Source organism: Drosophila simulans, chromosome 3R, assembly GCF_016746395.2.
Source record: "Drosophila simulans strain w501 chromosome 3R, Prin_Dsim_3.1, whole genome shotgun sequence".
NCBI lineage: Eukaryota > Metazoa > Arthropoda > Insecta > Diptera > Drosophilidae > Drosophila > Drosophila simulans.
The window spans coordinates 1,220,564-1,235,687 of record NC_052523.2 but is presented as its reverse complement, the minus strand read 5'-3'; the positions used below and the strand labels follow the sequence as shown (position 1 = coordinate 1,235,687).

The 15,124-nt window shown below is 44.8% G+C and overlaps 2 protein-coding genes across 3 annotated transcripts; both read left to right on the top strand.

Annotated features, from left to right (window-relative positions):
- The first annotated feature begins 68 nt into the window (after positions 1 to 68).
- Positions 69 to 12,122, top strand: LOC6726725 (neprilysin-2). Of its 2 annotated transcripts, XM_016176030.3 has the most exons (10): positions 69 to 443; positions 7,439 to 7,944; positions 8,011 to 8,225; positions 8,740 to 8,916; positions 8,967 to 9,343; positions 9,477 to 9,509; positions 10,553 to 10,962; positions 11,206 to 11,456; positions 11,512 to 11,698; positions 11,818 to 12,122. In XM_016176030.3, the coding sequence occupies exons 1-10, from the start codon at positions 427 to 429 to the stop codon at positions 11,967 to 11,969; spliced, it is 2,325 nt and encodes a 774-aa protein (XP_016033212.1). In that variant the 5' UTR covers positions 69 to 426; the 3' UTR covers positions 11,970 to 12,122. The 2 variants fall into 2 exon arrangements, with proteins under 2 accessions (XP_016033212.1, XP_016033211.1); XM_016176029.3 differs by lacking the exon at positions 9,477 to 9,509 and having other exon boundaries at positions 70 to 443.
- Positions 12,123 to 13,206: 1,084 nt separating this feature from the next.
- LOC6726724 (eukaryotic translation initiation factor 3 subunit F-1) lies at positions 13,207 to 14,270 on the top strand. Its single transcript, XM_002102099.4, has one exon. It carries the CDS (start codon positions 13,318 to 13,320, stop codon positions 14,158 to 14,160), a length of 843 nt encoding a protein of 280 aa, XP_002102135.1. The 5' UTR covers positions 13,207 to 13,317; the 3' UTR covers positions 14,161 to 14,270.
- Positions 14,271 to 15,124: the final 854 nt, after the last annotated feature.

Genomic DNA, 15,124 nt, shown 5'->3' with positions numbered 1-15,124 from the left:
AGCTTAAGCCAACCGGCGGCGAGCTTATCTCTTTTTTTTTTATAAGGGATTGCGATGGAGCGCCGGAGCGTCAGTCTGTTTTTGTTCGTTGCCGTGTTAAGTTCACCGCGATTCCACCTCTGATCCGCGGAGTAGGCAACGGGTGTGTGGCAGTTTGATTCGAATTCCGTGCTGCTGGAGGCTGGAGCGCTGTGCAAATGAATAGCTCGCTAAATACTGGGGCAAACATAAGTCAATAAACCATAAAGTTTTGAATTGAAGACACTTGTTGTCTTGTAACGAACGTTTAGTTTCTATTGACCGCTGGCTAAGTGCACTTAAATCATATTAACTATTTGGCAAACGCTCGTTGAAAGTACGGTTCCAAATAAACCAAGTAAATTATATAATCCAAGTTCGGGCAGAAGCTAAGCCGAATTGGCCAACATGCAGACGGTAATCCAGTAAGTATGGGCACCTCGCCCAAAATTCGATTCCTGCCTCTCATGAACTCCCAATCCGAATCCAAAACCAAAAACCAAAGTAATGTCGCACAGGCGGTTTTACTGTCCATCCCATCCATTTGGAATTCAGCCACATATCCGAGGTGGTTATGTGTAAAAAGAAAGCTGCGCATGATTATTAAAAACACGTTTTGTGGGGCTTATCATTGGAACTGGGCCCATCGAATCGAATACAAAGCACAGAGAGAAAATGCCATACTAAATCTAATCGTACGGGGTCTTTGGCTCCCCCACAATTGAAACTCAAATTTACTGTGATAGGAAAATATTTTTCACTAAAGATTACTCATCTTGAAATAAATATGTAGTTTAATTAAGAGATTCAGAGAGCTCCATTACTCTCTCGGGTCCAAAACTATCTTCTTTCGACTGTGGAATGGCAATGACAAAATAAAAAAAAATAAAACTAAATCCAGCTCCCGGCAAATCTTCATTTGGCTTTGGGTGCATCGATAAATATTTGAAAACGGGTTTCTGTTGGCTGGGGTTCACTGTTCACTTTTGGGTGAAGCGAGTTCAGTCAACCACGACTTTCGGAAGTTTCACATACGAGCCTGGGATATTATTAGTGTTATTTAGGCAACACAATGTTTTGAAGCCCGATGATTTTGATAAGCAATGATAAACCTAAGCTTGTGGCAAGGGATGGTGCGTGTTCTGCAGTTGAACTAAATCGCACGGTCATTAAAACGTAATCGAATCGCTTCCTATTTTATTATGTCTGTGAATTACCTGTCATTAGTATTTTGGCGCAGGGACGTGTAACCGGAATCTGTTTAGGCACATCATATGTACTACCGGTTCCCACTGCCCGCGTCCCATTGCTCTGTGGAGTAGAAAACTCTTGGCATTTACGATACAATCCTAAAAAATTGCCATTGTATTGCTAATGGCACCGAGCATGTTCAATGGCTTTGTTTAAGAAGCAAACACAAATATCTGCTATAGATAAGAAATTCCAAGTGGAAATTGCAACCAAGATAGCCTTTTTCAGAAGTTAATTAAAATGTCGGATCTGGCCGAAGACTTTGGATAATAGATAACACACATAAACACACCGATTCTCGACCGATCACGTTTTCTACTTGTGTACATATCTTTATTTCGAGTGTAAACAAATAGCTGCAGTCGAAAGTTAGCTCTCTTTGTTTATGCGAATCTTTCTAGGTCAGCATTGCGTAACCTGCTGCTGTAAGCTGTAAGCTGCTGCCCTTAAATGCTCCATGGCCAGATCCCCCGCATATGAATTTCGGTCGGATTATTGACAAAACGTCTATGAAATGCGTTGCAGAAGTAATGCTCTTAAAAAATAGAAAAGTTAAACGAAATCGCACCTCCGATGGAAGTGCCTATCCGGTTTTACCATTATTTTACTTATACAGAATGCCTCACTTTTGGTCAGGGTTTTTGGCAAGAGCCAAGAATTGTTGATTCTCTTGTCGGTCTGGGGCTTATGTTTTTTACTGCTGGGCAGCTATTTGCTCAAATTGCATAATTAATTGCACGCAGACCTTAGTGCAACTCCAATTTTGGTCAGCACAGTTTTCTTGGCCTTGCGGTTTCGTTTAGCTGGCTCTCCGCCGAAGGTAACTTCTGCGGTTAACAGATACTCCATCCCCCTTCGGCATGTACTGACCTTTCCCCCTTCAACTGACGAATAAAGCCGTGGGTTACGCGAGCTCAGTTCTTCTCTAGACACAAGCTAGCCGGATGGGCTTTAAATCGAAGCAAGTTGATTCTAAACACGATTGGCGGGCACTTTCTCTCGGGCTTGAATTTTAAAACGACGCCCATCAAAATCTTTTGGAGAAAGCGGAATTCATTTGGCAGGCTGATTCTAATTTTCGAGAGTGGATATCTGTAGACATATTTAGGTTTATCTTTAGTAGCTTCTGGGGAAGTTGCCACTCAGATTGCGGTAATATCTTCTTGACAAGAGAATGTGACCCCCGGTTTCTGCTTTTCAGGATTAGCATTTCAATAAGAATTGCCTTTAGTCAGTGTATAAAATTTTTAGATTGTTGTAGATTCCGATTAAAAGACTTGATTTAGAATGAAAAGCCTTTGTTGTTATGTGCGTTAGCACGTTTTGGTAATCAACTCATCCTGATTCCTTCCGCAGTTGTATTCTTCGCCAGCAGTTGTTTGTTGGCCATATCGCCAGTGATTTATCGCTCCAGTGGGAGGGTCTGCCTGGTACTGGGTAATTCTTCTGGCTTCCTTATGAGACGTACGTTGCTCGCTGAAAACCAGGTCAACGACAGTCTTAATTCAGGCAAAGGTTCTCCGTAATTCGGGAAGACAGTGGAGCGTGTAGCTCACGTAATGGTCAGGTATTTCATTCGGCTCTCTTCGCTTTGGCGTTCTCGTTCTTCTGGCTTTGATTGTTGCTGATGTTGTAAGCGGCTTATTAGTCATTTGGCACATAATAAAATCAGAATAATTTGCGTACTTGTCACGCCGATGATTGATCGTCGCAACTCCGGGACTCCAAAGTACTTCGACTTCGGTTCTTCACGAAATGGGACGTAATTGTCCGCTTGGATTCGGGGGGAACGTGCCGCCAGGCAGTTAGTACGAGGCATCGCTTGATAATTATGCAGTTAATGAGCGCAATCGAAATTCTTTTCTTCACTTACTTGCGTATTTGCATTAAAAAGTGTTTAATTTTGTTATTGATAAGTCAATACCTGAGGTCAAATCGCGAGTTGAAAATTTCGCCGACGGTCGTAACGGTCGACGCATATAAAGTAAGTGAACTTGGGCCAATTCAATGCTGACTTGGAAAATTTCCATTTTGTTTGGCATGCAAGGCGCCGTTCGTAGTAAACCACTGCATTCGGCCTTGCCAGTGTATGCACGCGGCCAATTGAAGCACCCGTCCGCCCACCAGTGTGACCCCAGCGCTCCTCGCATTCCTCTCAATATGCGTCCTGCGATTTGTTTGCCTTGGCTTTGGATGTGGCTTCGTCTGTGGCTGTGGCGCCTGGCGCTTTTCCCGCTTTTCCGGTCTTCCGCCTTCCTTCCTGCCCGCAAGCCCATTAAAGGTAGAAAATTAAGTGGCATGGCACTGGGCAAATTGCATTGTCGCTGGCTTTTTCTTCCTGCTGCAAATTGCCCTCTTCCTGCTAATAAGTGGGTTTCAAAGGTTTGTCGTCGCAGGCTGCAGCTGTTGCTCCGTTCCGGGACTCACCGTCGCCTTGGCCAAGATCCATCTCCGTGCCGCAACAAATCCACTTAGGCCAGCCAAGTTCAAGCCCGCGAGATAATGCGATTATTGAAATTTATTGGAGCGCTGCCACTGCACTGCGGTTTGTGGAGACTGAGTTTCTAAGTCAAGATCTTTTGATTTTATTTGATCCTAAGTCTAAGTTATGCTGACTGTTCTATTGGAGGACAGATTCCTTTCTATTTATATCATTATGGACATTAGTATGGAACTGATTCCTTTTGGAATTCAAAATTAGGAAACTAGTGTTCTTGACAGCTTTAGATCGATCCACTTACTAAATATATCTCAGCGACCGCCTAATGAGCACACAGACACACAAGCGGACAGTGGGGCTCAGCTAAGTGAAATCGCTTATGTGGATGTTTGAAATTTTCTTTGGGCAATTAAAAGCGCTCATCAACAATTCGGGCAAGTAAGTGACGCCTGAATCTTAGTCGCCACCGCCATCGCAATCGCATCGCTCGCTCAAATTAAAATGTATTAGGTAATTGTGTCTGTGGCACAAATTAACACATGAAAGGCAATTTGTCGTAGTGACTACGAACCAGGCGGTTTCACTGTGTAGGGAGCAGTCTCCTAATTGATAGAATAGAGTTTTCGCGGATTTACTTTAATCTGAGTCACTTTGAACAGCAGTTTTCCAGAATGATTGGACCAAATTGGCCACTCGATGGTTAGTTTCCCACTTTTTTGCCATAACATCTGGCTTATGGTTTCTGGGTTAATAAAATGGGTTCCTCTGCGAACTGTATTTTCATCTGAAACGTAGTTTACCCGACTAGCTATCTTCCTTAGCTTCAAGCCCAAGCCCAATTCCTTAACCAGTTTGACAGAGGAATGTACATATGCTCCCTATCATCGACAATTAGCCCTGGCAAGGTGAATGCTCGGCGATTGGCGAATGGGCTCAAGGGAGCCCATATATATCATTTTTTGGGCCAAGAAGGCGGTTGAAGATACTTTAAATGGGTGGCTGTCAATCAGGGCTTGGCATTTAAATGAAGACAACTCCGAGGGACACCCAAAACTATCAAAAACATATTAAACGCTGAACAATAAAACCCGAAGCCTAAAAATTTCAAAACGTCACTCACACCTCTCGACGCACACATGTGCGACTTCACGTGTGCATATTTCGCCGGTGTGTGCGCTTTACTTGCATACCCTTGCAGAGAGTATATTGATTCCATCATATTTTCCATGTCCGGCTGTTCCCATTGTAGGTGGTAAAATGAACCGGATCGGACAACTATATCGTTCAGCTTCCAAAGGGATAATCGAGAAGTAAATGGAAAGAAAATGACTCGCTTTCTTAGTTTTGAGTTTTAGTTTGTTATTAACTTCCAGGGTAACTTAACTTCGGTCTGCCGGTCCGGGTTCCTCTCATGTTATTCATTCACTTTTCCGAGGAGGGGCTGACGTATAGGTGGCCACGTCAATGGCGGAGGCACGCCGCCTGCACTTGACACATTTATTGGGCAACGCAGACAAAGGCGGGCTTCAAACTGGCCGCCCTATTGACACGGGCCACAGTCCCGCCCGCTCCCTCCTCCGCTCACCGCTCACCGCCCTGCGCCCAGCCCTACGCCTTTCGCACACCGCCAACTTGGCCATTACATAACGTTGGTAACACTTGTGCACTCACGGCCGAGAAAGCGGGTGCCCCGCGATAGCCAAGACGGCACGGGCTGAGCACGTCCGTCGGACTCCGATTTCGAACCGGAACAGGGTAACCGGGAGATGACTGTGGTGCGACATTGCGTCAGTCGACGAGCGGAGCTACCCGGGATTCCGGTGATCCGGCGATCGTGATCTCCGGCTAAGATAAAACGGGCAAAGGAAGGGCACGATCTGCCTCCACGCTCACCTAATTGACCAGGATTGCGCTGAGTAGTAGTCATATCTCATATTTGGCAGATCAGAGATTGCGAGAGGGTTATGCAACGGACTGAAAAGTTACAAGCTTACTAATTAGTAAGCAGCATTCAATCAAGTTGAATTCGTGTTTATTCCCACGTAAAGAAGCAGGCAGATGTAGTTTCTCCCCCATATAGTTTTTTCTACCATTTCATTTAAAAAGTTTGGCAGTATATAAAGTTTAGCCTAGCATTAGTATGTTCTCAGATAATTGAACTATTAACAAGAGCTTCTGGGGAAAGTAGAGAGGATGCAGTATTAGCTTATACATACATTTTGCAATTATGTGTCTTTGTTTGAAACTCAATTTCCAGAAGTCATGACTGGCTTGTTTTGGAACCATCACAAATTAATTTTCAAATAAGTGTTCCCTCACTTCATAGATTTCAATTTAGTTTCTAGGAACAGTCGATGGAGTCAGGTATGCCTGCATTCTTACGATAAGTTATGGTTGTTGTCACTTCAGTTTGCACATAAATTACAATTCTGAGATAGGTCTTAAAAGTTATATTTAATTGTGTTTTTGGGAACAGTTCATGTTACATAAGTGTAGAATCATTATCTCTACGAGTTTATCGCACTGTTCGCATCTGTGGTAGGAAACCCAGAACAGTGCACTTCGCTTTGAGGTCGGTCTGCAGTGTCGTTCAACTCCGTAAACGCCGTATCATTACGAGCAATTAATCGCTGGCCAAAATGGCTAACATTCAGGCAACTGGTTTGTCGAATTTCGAAATTCGATCGAGTTTCAGCCGGCGTGAATTTATTACATGGCCAGCGGTCAAAACACAACTCTTTATGTACTACTGTACAACAAATGCTCATAGATACGACGTAGGAAGATGGCAAAGTGCATGTGCAAATAAATGTGAGTTCTCGGAAGAATCACTAGAACACTCATTTTGATCACGAGTCCAGTCATTAACTTTTTTGGGTGCTCGGTGCTTGGGATTCTTTGTCATTAGCGCTAGGCAAATCGTTCAGCTACATTAAACCGGATGATTGATTTAAAGCCGGTGACTTGAGCGTATTTCGGGGTTTCGGCTGAATACTCAGCTATGACGGATTCCGCTGGGCGGGGTCTATGTACATATGTATATCCATAAACCTATACTCGGCGAGATCGGGTTTAATCGCCTGTTAAACGCATCTTCGCCCTGATCCGAAGTACTCGCCTTTTGGGTTGCGTACTAGGTTACAACATTTCACAATAATTGAAGCGTGCAAAAACTCATCGCTTTTGCGTATCTTTTTTTCGCTTCGCTACTGATTTCACCGAGCTACCTCTTTGACCACGGAAATGGGTGGGCTTTGAAAATCATTCTGCCCGAGGTTTCGTGTGTGCGAAACACTCTCGAATCACATCAAACACAAACGCTGAAATGTCGTAACGAGTTCGACGGCCAAAATGACTTTTCAAACTTGTGTGTACAAAATGTAACCAGTTAAGCGGCGGAATAACAACAATATTCATAGCTTCAAATTGCCAAATCAACTGCCATTTGGCAGCGGCCAGGTGGCTCTGGGGGAATCGGAAGTTGGTCAACAATTGCCTTGTAGCAGGCTTTGGGTCTAAGAACTCCATTTGAGTCTCAAGTGAACTCACTATCCTCTATCCTCTTAAACGTATCCCTTATTCCTCAAGACTACATTTAACATTTGCACCAAAACCCTGCTACATAGTGTAGATAGTACCTGTGCAGTGGGGCGGAAAGCAGCATATTGTATTTAATATAACGTTCGTGCTTAGCCCTGATTAACCGAATCATTTCTGTGAACCGCACAGGAACCCCAACTGGTGGCGTCGCCGCAACAAGTTGGAAAAAAGTCTGCTGGTCGCGCTCGGCATCATGTTCGTGGTGCTTGCCACAGGGTTCGGGCTCTGGATTGGCAAAGTGCTGAGGGCGAGTCCCCCGCCGAATCCCCAGGCCACTGCCCTCCACGGCGACAGCACCACCATCAACCAGGTGCCAACGGGCACCGCCTCGAAGGGCAAGTCGGGCGATTCGAGCGACGTGTGCCTCACCCAGGAGTGCATCCACACGGCCTCCACCGTTTTGCGCAAGATGAAGCCCGAGGTGGAGCCGTGCGACAACTTCTATGAGTTCGCCTGCGGCACATACCTCGAGGAGGAGAACATCCCCGACGACAAGGTCTCCATCAGCACCTTCTCCGTGATCTCCGACAAACTGCAGGAGCAGTTGAAGGACATCATCACCGCGGAGCGACCGGAAACGGAGCCGAAGCACTTCCGACTGCCCAACCTGCTCTACAAGGCCTGCATGAACAAAAGTGAGTCACTGAATGGGGATTACTCTACCATCTGCTATTTCTATACTATATTTCCTCTTTACCCAGCTCTGATCGAGACCCTGGGCCCCGAGCCCATAACCCGCGTGGCGGAGAGGCTGGGGGGCTGGCCGCTGATCAAGGGAGACTCCTGGAACGCGGACGACAGCTGGACCTGGCAGGAGCAGGTCAAGAAGTTCCGCACCGCCGGTTTCAGCATGGACTACATCATCGACTTTTCGATCGGAGTGGATTTGCAGAACAGCACTAAGCGGCTTATAGATGTGAGTGCTTCATTTGGAGTATGTTTATGTGTATTGCTTTACAGTCTGGAGTATAGAATAAAATAAAACGTACGAGGTGCAACGAGAAGTAACAATGGGTTTCAACTCCAAAAGTTTTTGATATCAACTGATACTATCTGAAAAATGCGGTTTCGATCCTATAAAGTAAAGATCTTGCCATTTCTGTCTGCCTGTCCGTATGAATGTCCAGATTTTAAAATCTGAAAATTATGCATGCAAGTTTGTTTTAGAACACTGCCGAGGTCAGAGTTTTGATTTTTGTAAACTTTTTCTAAGTCTTGCAAATTGCTACTGATATGCCAAAACATTCTGCTGGCCACGCCCACTCTAACGCCCACGGATCGACTACAACTGAAAACAGAAATGTTTTTGCTTAATTTATGTTCTTCATAATCATTTGTATTGATCATTTCTATTAATATGCTTAAAAGTAGAAGGTAATAGGAACTTTATTGGAATAGGAATTTTAATAGGATATCTCCCTACATTTTAGCTGGACCAGTCCTCCCTGGCCTTGAGTCGCGAGTACCTCGTGAAGGGATTCAATGAGACGCTGGTGACGGCCTACTACGAGTATATGGTTGACATCGCGGTCCTTTTCGGAGCAAATAGGGACTTGGCCAAGACGGAGCTGCTGACTTCTTTGGAGTTCGAGATGGCGCTGGCCAATGTAAGTGCCTGGCAGAGATTGAGTTCAGTATCAGCAGCCTTCTTCCGCAGATCTCCTGGCCCAACGAGAAGCGTCGCAACTCCTCTGAGCTGTACAATCTGAGGACTCCAGCACAACTCCAGGCAGCCTATCCCTACGTGCAGTGGGTGGACTACATGAACGCCCTGCTGCCGGAGGGACTGAACGTGGCCGAGGACGAGATGATCAACCTGTCGGTGCCCAGCTTCTTCGAGGACCTCGGCAAGCTGCTGGCCAAGACGCCGAAGCGTGTCATCGCCAACTATATGTTCTGGCGTATCCACGGCTTCTCCGTGGGATTCCTGAGTGAGGAGTTCCGCAAGCGGCAGCTGCAGTACGCCACAGCCCTTTCGGGGCGCCAGGAACAGGAGGCTAGATGGAAGGAGTGCGTCGACATCGCCACCAGCAGGTGAGTGGGGTATTCTTACCACCCATCCCAGAGCCAAGGTCGTCGGGGGTGCTTCTATTTCGTATTTCGTATTTCGAATCTCGAATCTCTGCCCTGTTTCTGTATCTTCTTTTGATTTCTTTGTGATTTGCAGCATGGATGAAGTAGGCGAAGATGATTTCGATAGGTACTTATTTAGAGAATTGCATTAATCGCTTTCTTAAAAACAGACCAATTAACACACATTTCATGCACTGTCAAAGAACACTCTAAACCGAACTCGCATGCCAAAGCCGGTTGCTCTTTCCTTTTTTTTTAGATCTGTATATCGGTATCGGTTTTTAGAACTCATAGTCTTAAACTTAAAACTGAAAACCTTTAAAATTCCCAAAAAAAATAAAAAGAATGCTGCTTTGAACCAGTAAGGTAAAAGTATTCTTCGTAAGGATTACTAGTGGGAAACATGTCATTTTTTTCTGTCCGTACGTATTTCAAGAACAAAAAAAGCCTAGAAATTAGGAAAGATCATGGATTTTGTAACGCCTACGCTGTGCAAGTTTGTTTTAGATCGTTTCCACAGGACTACACTTTTGAAAATTGGTTTTTTTTGACTTTATTATTTGCCTCTCGAATTCCTATCGATATGCATTATCCATTTTGGTCACTCCCACAAACCGCCTAAAACTTTCACGCCCACACTTTTAAAAGCTGTTCGAGTTCTTTCGTTTTATTATTTGTCTTGCCAATTTCTGTCGATATGCCTAAAACATTTTCGCCACGCCCACTCTAATCACAAAAAGCCCACCAGGATTCGGAAAAATGATTTGATTTTATTGTAATTTATCGACTGTCCTGTTTTGGTTGCGCTTTTGGAAGCGATATCTAGCGAATATAAAGAATTAATAAAAGAGTCAGGTAGAGAAGTGATAACAAGACGAAACCCTAGATTCATATGTAGAGCTTCGTAGGCAATAATGTGCACATTTTGTTTCGCGTTGGGTTCAATTGCCCTCAAGGTCCCTAACTTTATTCAAAAGTGCACTGTGCTCGCAGCATTGCAACCAAATGCAATCAGACCCAATCAGATCTTTTGTCCTAATATTAATTGTTATTTGTGTTGTGTACATCCACCATTTTAAAAACTGCACACCTCGAATCAACAATCTCCAACATCCGACATCACATTGAATCGAAACGCCACCATGCGCCATCTAATCAATCGGTTATCAGTCTTGGCATTTCCGTGGGATCGCTCTACGTGGGCAAGCACTTCCACAAGGATTCGAAGGCCAACGCCCTCGAGATGGTCAACGAAATCCGCAGCGTGTTCAACGACATCCTGGACGAGGTCAACTGGATGGACGCCAAGACGAAGAAGGAGGCCAAGCTCAAGCTGCACAGCATGGCCACCCACATCGGCTATCCGGACGAGATGCTCGACAACGAGAAGCTGGCCGCCTACTACGCCAAGCTCGACATCGATCCCGACAAGTACTTCGAGTCGTTCCTGGGCATGAACATATTCGGCACGGATTACTCCTTCAACAAGCTCCGTTTGCCGGTCAACAAGACGGACTGGGTTCGCCACGCCCGTCCGGCGATCGTGAACGCGTTCTACTCCTCCTTGGAGAACAGTATTCGTAAGTCCCACTCTAAAATAAATTCGGTGAAGGAATTCTGATAAAATTAGCCTAGCTACCTTCTTATTCGCCACAGCAAGGCGTTTTTGAATTAAAATATAAATGTTTAAAGTCGCAACTTAAATATTTGATTTGTGTACCTCCAGTTTCGATGCGGCAACGCTTTTTCAAATAAGTTTCTGTAGTTTTGAAAACTAATAACGAGACCGAAAATTTCCCACTACTAATTTTTCCCTTTTATAGAATTCCCGGCCGGCATCCTGCAGGGACACTTCTTCAACGCCCAACGACCGAAGTACATGAACTTTGGCGCCATTGGCTACGTGATTGGTCACGAGATCACCCACGGTTTCGACGACCAGGGTCGCCAGTTCGACGTGAAGGGCAACCTGCGGGACTGGTGGCACCCGGACACCCAGAAGGCCTATCTGGCCAAGGCGAAGTGCATCATTGAGCAGTACGGCAACTACACCGAAAGGGCCACGGGACTGAACGTAAGTGACTCTGCTCCGTAGGGCGAACCAGGTCTCAGTGTTCCTTTTCCCGCAGTTGAATGGCATCAACACCCAGGGGGAGAATATCGCCGACAATGGTGGCGTCAAGGAGTCATACATCGCCTACCGCAGATGGGCTGAGAAGCACGGACCGGAAGCAAAGCTGCCCGGATTGGACTACACCCCGGAGCAGATGTTCTGGGTGGCAGCCGGACAGACTTGGTGTGCTAAGTACCGAAAAGGTAAGAACATGCTATGCAAACGTATTACCTACTCAGGGAATTTATCGCAGGGAAGCAACTATGCTGCGGTGTTATTTTGATCAGCTCCATGCTAATCTAATCTGCATTTATTCTTTCAGAATCTCTCAAGATGCGTATTACTACCGGCGTGCATTCGCCATCCGAGTTCCGAGTCCTCGGGTCGCTCAGCAACATGAAGGACTTCGCCAAGGACTTCCAGTGTCCGGAGGGATCGCCCATGAATCCGGTCCAAAAGTGCGAGGTTTGGTAGGACCTGCTCCGGCGGTGACTACAGGGTATTGTGTCCGCCGCGACACGATTTGCTAATCTCAAGTGGGAATACGCATACAATTTATGCTAAGTGCGCATTAAGCAAAAATCGTATTAAATAAAAATTTGTTTATATGTAAGGATTTCGACAATATTTACCGCTTTTTGTAATATTTGTCATCAATTGGATTTGTCTAGAGTATTTCACACCTAAAATAATTACAGCTTTACTTCTGGGCGGTTTCATTAACATTCTTTGGTTATTTCTGTCATAAAAGTATCAGCAATTGTGGAAAGTATTTCGCTCGCGTTTCGACAATATCGACATAAAGTTTTAAAGATACATTTTATTTTCAAGGCCATAATTCGAATTCCAAGCATTTGTGTATAATTGATGGTAAGTTTTTGTTCAAACTTGATATATAATAATTGAATACATATTTCGAATTATTTTTATTTCCATTTTTGAAAATAAATATTAAACAGTGTTTTAGTTACTTTTTCATTCCCCGTGTAGCTAACGCATTGGAGCGGAATGCACACAATGATAATTTTTAATAATATTGTTATTAGAAAACGATATTTAGTAAATGGTTGAGCTAAATCAGCCCGCTGCAGACCAGGGCATTCTAACAAACCTAACATTCTTTATTAAAAAGTTGTTTCGAGTGTTCATAGTAAACTTAAAATATATTATACCCATTACTCGTAAAAGAGTTTTAAAGATTCGTTAAAGAAGAGGCAACATGTAGAAGGAAGCGTTTCCGACCATATAAAGTATATATAGTCTTGGCCATGTCTTTTCGTCTATCTGTCGGTCTGTCTTTCAAAAACTATAAAAGCTAGAAAGTTAAGATACAGATCCAATAGTAATAATGCTTAAAACTGTAACGGCCACAATTTTATCGGGGAACTCGACTTTAGCGTCGATTTGCCCATGACCGTTCAGATGAGTGAACATTAAATTTATTGTTGGCAGAGTTTGGGGACTGACGGGGCTGCAAAAACAACACAAGACAGTTTGGTTCATGACATAGTGGGCCACAATAAATATACTCAGCTGCGTACTCCTACGAATGTTCTTTATAGTTTATAGGTAGTTAATAAATATATTCAAATTTGAAAAGTATTCGATTAACCAACGCTGGCCACCGATTTTACATCGATAAGACGTATGGCAGATATCGATAGGCCCACGCACGACTGCCCCGATAGCTCCAAAAGCCACCAACCCCCACCCACACTATCGATAGGCCCTTTTCTTACATCCCTAAAACATACGCGCAGCGTGGCTGAATAGAAATTATTGCGGAAATTTTCCTTGCAAATCTTGGCCAGCGAAAATTACCATGTCGGCCCTCAATCTGACCGTGCGCGTGCACCCGGTGGTGCTCTTCCAGGTGGTGGACGCCTTCGAGCGGCGGAACGCGGACTCGCACCGCGTCATCGGCACCCTGCTCGGCTCTGTGGACAAAGGTGTGGTGGAGGTTACCAACTGTTTCTGTGTGCCGCACAAGGAGCACGATGACCAGGTGGAGGCAGAGCTGAGCTACGCCCTGGACATGTACGACCTCAACCGCAAGGTGAACTCCAACGAGAGCGTGGTAGGCTGGTGGGCCACCGGCAACGACGTTACCAACCACAGTTCGGTAATCCACGAGTATTACGCCCGCGAATGCAACAACCCGGTGCACCTCACCGTGGACACTTCGCTGCAGGGCGGACGTATGGGTCTGCGTGCTTATGTTTGCATTCAACTGGGAGTTCCCGGCGGCAAAAGCGGCTGCATGTTTACTCCCATTCCTGTCGAGCTGACCAGCTACGAGCCGGAGACATTTGGGCTCAAGCTGCTCCAGAAGACCGTCGGCGTTTCGCCCGCCCACCGTCCCAAGACCGTGCCGCCAATGCTGGACCTGGCCCAAATCTCGGAGGCCTCCACGAAGCTGCAGTCCCTGCTGGATCTTATTCTCAAGTACGTTGACGACGTGATCGCCCACAAGGTGACCCCCGACAACGCCGTCGGACGCCAGCTGCTAGACCTTATCCACTCCGTGCCGCACATGACCCACGAGCAGTTCACCCAGATGTTCAACGCCAACGTGCGCAACCTCCTGCTGGTCATCACGCTCTCCCAGCTCATCAAAACACAGCTGCAGCTTAACGAGAAGCTCACCTTCCTGCCCACCGCCTAGAACGACGGCTGTTGTTGAAGTGGTGATATCTACTAAGGGTGGAATTGTAAATGGATTGTGTTTTTTATGAATGGGTCCACGTAATAAAGTGCTCGGATCGCAAAAAAAAACCAAAACTTGTATTGATTAAACTGGTCAGAATGACATTCCATACTAGACAAAAATTTATAAAATTATATTATCTTCTTTATAACTCAATTGAAGAATTGAATCCCGTGACACCTACACTAAACGACCGTGTGTCGTTTGTAGGAGCATTCGATTCTACTGAAGACTCTTAAACACAACAGTATTCATCCCCAGGAACAAAATAAATACATACGGAACTGAAAATATAGCACCCAACTGCGCGTAAAAGAATATGTTGTGTTTCAGAGTCCTTGGTGGCCTTCCTTTACTGTAAAAATAGTAAATATTTATATTCCTTAAAAATTCAAACCTTCATGATCGTGACTTCGGCACACAATAAATTATAATATCAAATGTAATATCAAATTTTGTGACGAAATATGATTACACACTCTATTGAAAACTAGTTTCCTACATTTTATAACCAGCACTTCTTTGCATCATTGTTTGGTATTACCAGGATAAACTTGAGCTACGTCTACACTTTTCTGTGCAATCTGCATGCTTAATCTTTAAGCTTTTATAGTTCATGAGACCTCGACGTTCATGCGGACGGACATGGCCAGATCGTCTGGGCTGATCCTTGATCCTCGTGAAGAATAAAACTTTCATACGAAAATTTGTACGACATATTTAAATATATTCGTAATGCATACTTTTGGGCGAAATTTAAATCTCAGAATGCGGAAGTTTTTACTTTAGTTACTGTGTTGCATAAGCAGATACTGGTTCCTCCCAAAAATATATGAACTCAGTTTTAGGTTTTTATTAAACATGTGGAACTGCGTATGCTTATCTGACATCCATTTTGTTAGCATATTTTTCGGAAATGCGA

Excerpts from the sequence above, each read along its gene's own strand:
- LOC6726724 (XM_002102099.4), top strand. The coding sequence starts at position 13,318 with ATGTCGGCCCTCAATCTGACCGTGCGCGTGCACCCGGTGGTGCTCTTC.
- LOC6726725 (XM_016176030.3), top strand. Across the intron at positions 7,945-8,010 it reads CAAGGCCTGCATGAACAAAA|CTCTGATCGAGACCCTGGGC; the intron begins GTGAGTCACTGA and ends CTCTTTACCCAG. Across the intron at positions 9,510-10,552 it reads GGCGAAGATGATTTCGATAG|TCTTGGCATTTCCGTGGGAT; the intron begins GTACTTATTTAG and ends ATCGGTTATCAG.